Here is a 7,335-nt window from a genome sequence, read left to right on the forward strand (position 1 = left end):
TTTATAAAATTTTTACAATTAAATATAACATTAAAATTATCATTTTAGATTACTTTAATAATTAGGGGTATTTTGTTAAACTTTAATTTTTACCAATTAAACAATTTTTTTTATCTGCACATCGATCAAATCTTACGTTAATTCTCACAAAATTTGCTTTCAAGTCCAGTGTCACTTATTTCCAAATCCACTCCAATAAATAACTAAAAGATTTATCCTCAAATCCTCTTAAATTCATCCAGTCACTCTTTCCCAAATCATCTCTAAATGAACAAAATCATAGTGATAATGCGGAACTTATTTTTATTACAGGTAAAACTTCTTATTTTTTATATTTATAATATTTTTTTACATGAAGTAATATTACTAAATAATTAAAAAGGTAACATATGTTTATGTAACATTATTTAAATAATGAAGAAATATAATTTAGGGATGGTCAGATAAATATAGTTTAAATATGTCTTTTGGTCCTCTTTGTACCCAATTCTCAACTAGGTCCTCATATTTTTTTTTGTCCCAATTGAGTCCAAATACTTGTTAAATTGAAGCAATTAAACTCTCTCCATTAATTTTAAACTAACACCATTTGCAAATGTTGAGTTGTGATTTATTTAAGTTGACGTGTATTAAATTTAATTCCACATAAATTTCTCTTTTTCTGGAGTCTTCACCAGTCAGCCTTTTCATTTCCCGAAAATCTCCCCCGTGATCTTCCTTCCCTCCACCACCAGGGTCCTCCTAGGCTTCCCAAAGAAGGCCAACAGCACCACCACTGTGATCCACATCACCAGCACAGCCGGAACCATAACCATCAGAGTTGCCACCATGGAGAGGAGCCCAAAGACGGTGCCGAGAAGCACGGAGGCGTAGAGCGCTGGCCAGGCGGAGGTGGAGGACTGAACTTGAAGATTGTACCAAGAAAGCGTGGATTGGAGGAAATTCCATGAAGAAGCCAAAAGGGTTCCATAGACAAAGAAAAAAAGACATGCCCAAGTTCTCCTTTTGCTCATGATGTTGAGAAGGAAGGTGTACGAGGAAGATGGGTGCATAAGTGAAGATGTGGGTTTGTCTTCTTGCGCCATTCACCACCTACAAACCAAACAACCTCAATTTTGACCTTTCTACTCTATGCACTCACCGTGTCCCACCTCGCTCGCTCTCTGTCCTCGGATTTCACTTTTCTAATCACTATTCCTTAAAATTATGCTCCTTCCTTTCGGTCTGATGTTATCCTATGTCTTTCCAAGATTAAAAATTTTGATCCCGAGAATGCTTCAAAAATCATGGGTTGTCTTCTGATGAACCTTGAAGAGTCTAAAAAGGAACCCTTCTTCTTCCTCTGTTTTCTGATTTCAACTATTTTCACATCCGGGGAGCGTTGATTTTCCTTTTTTATTCTCTTTGGTCTGGCTTAGTTCTCACATGGAGGCGTAGGCTAGGTTCGGTGGCTCAGGCGCGACGCCTCTTCTTGATTGTGGGTGCCACTACGGTAGCATTTTGATTTGCGTTTGGGGTGCGTTTCGTGGTTTCTTGCCTGATGATCGGTGGCTTTCCTTTTCTATAGGTGTTTCCATGGGTTGTAAAATCTCTCTCTACTCACCCATATCCATATTATATCATGGTTCCTGTTCTTAGAGAAGACAAGGAAGGAAATTGGCTTTCCTTTAGGCTTTAATACCATTTGGTCTCGTGTCGGAGATAATACAACATAACCAAAGGATTCATAGTACTTTGGGCTTCTATCATCATTCTTTTTTAAGCCCTTTTCCAATGATTCCATCAGAATATACTTTATTATCTACCGCACAAGATAGTAACAACGCGGCAATCTAGCTCACTAAGAGCACCTGGAAATTCAGGCCTGCCAGAATGTTACATTGTTCCTCCTTATGGACACATCATGGTATTCAAGGACCATATTCAGAGTTTTCTGATGCACAAGATCCCCTTATAGAGGCAAGTGCAGAGCATACTTACTCTGAAATATGCCTTATATTCGGAGCTTTCTGATGCACAAGATCCTCTTATAGAGGCAAGTGCAGAGCATACTTACTCTGAAATAAGCCATTTCCTTGCCTTCTCTAATCTTCTAGAACCAAGACATAATAAAGAAGAGGATTTTCGAGAGAGAAGAGGAGATATTTAGAAACTCATAGTAGTTGAAGAAACTCAAAGGATCTTATTTAGTTGCTTTTGCCTCTTTACAAGGATGATGTCTCCTTATATAGAGGAGAAGAGGATAACAAACCTTATCTTACATCTTATGGGATAAGGATTTTCCCTAAGGTAATTGGCTCATGTGGATTACCTTTGGCCCACCTTATCCTGATAACAAACCTTATCTTACATGTCACACTCTAGATTACACACATCATCTTATCTTATCTAGATTACATTGGGTCCACTATATCTTACAACATTATTTGGGACCATTATAGTACAATAGGTCTGTAGTGGCTTTATTATTTACAGATAGGCTCATGACTTGGAGAGAGGTTGAGGTCATCTGAATCTTCATCCATCAAGTCATTTGGACTTTCCTCTGCTTCAGGAGATACCAGATCCTCAGTTCTCTGAAACAATTGTGCTGGGATATGATACTCTGAGCAAACAGTGATTTGTCGGCTTCCGGAACTAGATGGAATTAGCCTGTTTGGAGGGGAATGACCACTGAGATTAGTCTCTTGAAGATGTCTTTTTAATTGCCTTTTATAGCTGTCGTTTAATGGATATTCTTCGAAAGTTCCCCAAGTATAAGCATGATTCTGTGAGAATAATTGCCCAGAGGGGTTGATTGCATAGGGCCTGTAGACAATAAAGATGGAGACTAATGCTTGTGCATTTGTCTTTCTCTGATTTTCCTGATATGAAAGTATTTGTTCCAATTCTAACCTCCACCAGGTGATAGGACTAAACCATTCGAGTACAGTCCAAAACAAAAATTCATGCTTGAGAGGATCTGTCAGAATTTGATAGGCCCTTTTTGTCTGCAAGGCAATGGGAGTGGGATATTGTACTGTTTTGCATCATATTGCCCATAATGAGGGTTCACAAAGATCCCATCCAATGTCATAGAATAGATCAAAAACATTTCTGTTTGGGTTTGTGGGATCAAATGCAGTGGGATGAATGACCTTAAATTTTAGTGTCTCATGCAGGAAAAAGAAGTATCTGGATTTAACATAATCCAAAATATCTTTTGGGGTTCTGGGAGATAACCCTGGAGGATAAAGCTTTTGGGTTTTGGCACAATTAGGTAAAGGTCTTACCATGAAAATCAAAGGGAAACTGTGAGTCTTGGTAACCAATCCTTGAGTCTCAATATCTGAGGGTCTGGAGGCATTTTGTTTTTGAATTCAAGGATTTTTGGGAATGAGGAGTTGTCCATCTGTACTTCGAACTAAAAACCTCTGAGGTGGAAATCAAACTTTTTTATTCCATTTTTTACTGCAAGAGCTTCCTTGTATGTGGTGTGGTAGTGGACCTCAGCCTCTTTAAATTGTCCACTTGCATGTCCAGAATAGAATTTCTTGTCATGGATTTCTTCTATCAGAACTGCTCCCCAGTATCTATCACTTGCATCTGTTTGGAGAATTATGTTTCCATCACCAGGAATCTTAAGAGCAGGAGGATTTTGGGCTATCTTTTTTATTTGTTGCACGGCTTCAATTTGCTCTATTCCCCAAGGAGGGAGATTCTTTTTTAGTAGTTTGGACAGAGGACTGGTATATTTTTCAGTTTGCTGTGAGACATTAATTCAAATTGTTTAGTTTATCATTCGCTTCGAATTTTGACTGTCCCAATTGTAAGATTAACCTTTATTTTTTTCTTGAAAATCCGTGAACTTTGACTCAAATTGTTGATGTAGTGAATTGAGGTGGGGTGTGTTTTCTGCTATAGGGATATCCAAAATGAGATGCATATTTTTATGTTTTTGCTCATTGTGGTTTTGTAATTGTCTGTAGTCTTGTTATTTGTTGCTTATGGAATTGTTTTCTTTGTTTTAGCTCCATAATGGGAAGGAGTTGGAGTCCAATGCTCCAAAGAGAGATCCAAAATCTTGACAAAGATGCAAATAGTCGCAAATCTGCAATGAAAGCATTGAAGTCGTATGTGAAAGATCTGGACATGAAGACAATTCCTATCTTTCTTGCTCAGGTTTTCGAGACCAAGGAAACTGGTTCTTTGTCTGGAGAATTCACAATTTCACTTTACGAGGTTCTTGCTCGAGTTCATGGAGTCAAGATTGTTCTCATGATAGACATTATTATGCAATCCATAATTCAGACCTTAACTTCAAGTGTAGGCTCTTTTGCACTTCAGCAGGCGTGCTCAAAGGTTGTTCCAGCCATAGCAAGGTATGCAATTGACCCCATAACACCAGAAGAGAAGAAGAGGCAAATAATTCACTCTCTTAATAAGCCCCTTTCAGATTCTCTCTCAAATTCTCAAGAGAGTTTGGCATGTGGTGCAGCCCTTTGCTTGAAGGCTCTTGTGGATTAAGATAATTGGCGTTTTGCCTCAGATGAGATGGTTCATAGGGTTTGCCAGAATGTTGCTGCGGCATTGGAGGGAAAGTCTACTCAAACCAATTCACACATGGGTCTTGTTATGACCCTGGCGAAGCGTAATGCTTTGATTGTTGAAGCCTATGCTAGATTGCTCATACAATCTGGATTGCGAATACTAAATGCTGGCGGTGAGCCTTTGGAGGGAAATTCTCAGAAGCGGTTTGTAGCCATTCAAATGGTGAACTTTTTGATGAAATGTCTAGATCGCAGGAGCATATTTTCAGAGGTTGAACAGATAATTGAGGTGATGGAGCTAGCTCAATCAGACAAAATGGCATATGTCAAAGGAGCTGCATTTGAGGCTTTGCAAACAGCTAAGGTGATTTTGACTGATAAAAAATCAAGAGGTGTGAAGACTTCTGCTACTGTGACGGGTTCAAATTTAAGTAGGAAAGACTTTATGGAGGGAGAAAGTTTTTCTGGTGGAGACTGTTCTCCATCATCTATTTCCCCTGAGTCACGTACCAGTACCTTGGACTTCTTCAATAGATTTGCATCCCCTGTTGGGTCTCCCATTTTAACTAGTCTGCCTTCTCAAAACTTCTACGAGCGAAGGAGTGTGAATAGGAAGCTTTGGAGTCTTGAAAATGGAGAGGTTGATGTGTCTCCCAAGGATGGTTTGTTCTCAAAGTCAGGGCATGGAAATGCCTCTTTGGAGCACACTATGGATCATGAATTTTCTAATGGAGGGCGAGATTTAACAGGAGAGTTTATTGTTTTCACGCACAAAAGTCCTTGGCGTGGAGCATCTAGAACTGCTAGCAAAAGTCCTCGAGTAAGTTTATCAGATATTAATTAGATTTTATTAAAATTCTGGTAATAAAATTGACTATGATGTAGGATACCCTCACTCACAATTTAACATTTACAAGTACCCATTTCCAAAATGTTTCTTTCCTTCCCTTGCTTTGTTAACTTGAAATGGTTGAATGTCATATTGCATAACCAATTCTTATAGTTTATTGAGCTTTTATATTCTCAAATCCATTGCCTTGGGTAGAATTCGATCAGATGCGGGGAGCCCCCAAGGCACCACTCTCCAATGCCAGCCAAAGTGAGTCAAACTGGCGTGTACTGCACTTTGCCACATTGATCAATTCCCAGTTGCTTTATAGTTTATGGAGCTTTAATATTCTCATATCCCTACCTGTCCACTAGTTAAAGTATTAGATTGCTTTCTACAAATATTAGTTAACATATCTTTTTAAAATAATCTTAATGAAGAAAGCATGACCCAACGAAGATATTTTGTTAGTGATTATTCCTTGAAATAAATGTTAAGGAGTAAAAATTTTATCAGCACGTATATTTTTTTCTTTTTGTAAAACTAATCACCACATAATTAATTTGTCTATAATCACTATAGTTTGCCCTCCGCTTAAGTCACGAGGATTCAACAAAGTTGTATAAGAGAGTAAAAATTGAAGAGGGTTGAAGATGAATAAACATACAAACAATCTATTGAAAGACAATCTAATAAACAAAGGATTCCATAAGCAGTTCAGGTATTGTTCGTGGTTGCTGAGAACCTCGTGAAAAGTGAAGGAAAGATAGAGCAACATTTTTTATGCAGGCGTTGTCCATAGTCCGAAATAGAAATCTGCAAGGGATGGGTAAAAATCAGTAAGTGTTGGTGGTAAGGGATGAATGTCAAGATTGAAGAGAGTGTAAACTTTAATGATGATGCGGAGAGAGGTTGGAGTAGAGAAGAACTAGAGATCAGTTTGGGGTTAGGTTGGAATAGAGAAGAACCAGAGATCAGTTTGGGGGTGTAGGTGCCCAGAAAAAAAAAAATAAAAGTAGAATTTTTAAATTATGAATTTGGAGGATATGTTGTAATTAGAAAAGATGTTTGTAAAATTTTCCAAATTAGATAAAATAAATGTATAATCTTTTATTTTATTTAGTTTTTTTTATTTTATTTTTTAGGAGAATTAGATTATTACAATCAGAAAATAAATAAGAATGAGAATGAGAATGTATTTTTTATGATTTGGAATAATAAAATCAGTTTTATCTTTTATTTGGTGTCAGATTTTATATTTTTTCATTACTTAGCTTAAGCTTTTTTCTTTCCATACCAGTTCAAACTTTATGTAAACATATTTTTTAGCAGGCTATTAAAGCTGCCAATTTTATGGCAGTACAGACAAATCACATTTTATTTGTTAATTGAAACTTCAATGATGTCCTATGCTGGTATGTTTGTCATTACAATAACAGTTCTTTTTGTTCCGAAGAGCTAACAGAGTGTACTCGTTTCTGTACTCAGAAATCTCTCACGGAGGAGAACTTCAAAATTTTTATGACTCCTAGAAAGCTCATTCACTCTCTTCAAGACCCAAATGATGAGATTTCAGATTGCTCCGAATAGAAGGATCAAGAGTCTATCATCAGGCAATATTATGTGGAGTCCAGCATCTTTTTCAGAATATGATCAAAATGGTATTGCAGATCTCGCCAAGTGTGATTCTGAAGAGAATGGAGGCTTATACTGTGATGATCAGTCTCAAGGTGGACCGGAGTCAGTCCCATCAACTGATGACAATCTTGGTAACTCTGATATGCAGAGGAGGCCTTCCGAGGTTGGCCCTGATAGGGGAAATGGTACTGAAACAGTGCTCGTGGAAAAGCCATTTCAAAAGACTAAGCATAAATTAGTTTATGGCATTTTTTTTGCTCTTCTTGCAGTCAGGATGAACACTATTATATATATATATATATATATATATATATATATATATATATATATATATATATA

General features: G+C 37.3%; 1 protein-coding gene and 1 pseudogene across 1 annotated transcript; one reads left to right on the plus strand and one right to left on the minus strand.

The window, feature by feature from the left end:
- Positions 1-545: 545 nt before the first annotated feature.
- LOC106754923 lies at positions 546-1,323 on the minus strand. The gene has a single exon (XM_022778101.1). It carries the CDS (start codon positions 1,083-1,085, stop codon positions 687-689), a length of 399 nt encoding a protein of 132 aa, XP_022633822.1. The 5' UTR covers positions 1,086-1,323; the 3' UTR covers positions 546-686.
- Positions 1,324-4,017: 2,694 nt separating this feature from the next.
- On the plus strand, positions 4,018-5,487 carry LOC106754924 (annotated as a pseudogene).
- The last annotated feature ends 1,848 nt before the right edge of the window (positions 5,488-7,335 follow it).

This window comes from Vigna radiata, unplaced genomic scaffold (genome assembly GCF_000741045.1).
Source record: "Vigna radiata var. radiata cultivar VC1973A unplaced genomic scaffold, Vradiata_ver6 scaffold_305, whole genome shotgun sequence".
Lineage (NCBI taxonomy): Eukaryota > Viridiplantae > Streptophyta > Magnoliopsida > Fabales > Fabaceae > Vigna > Vigna radiata.

Bases quoted from the DNA above. Each gene is read 5' to 3' on its own strand.
- LOC106754923 (XM_022778101.1), bottom strand. From the start codon at position 1,085: ATGGCGCAAGAAGACAAACCCACATCTTCACTTATGCACCCATCTTCC.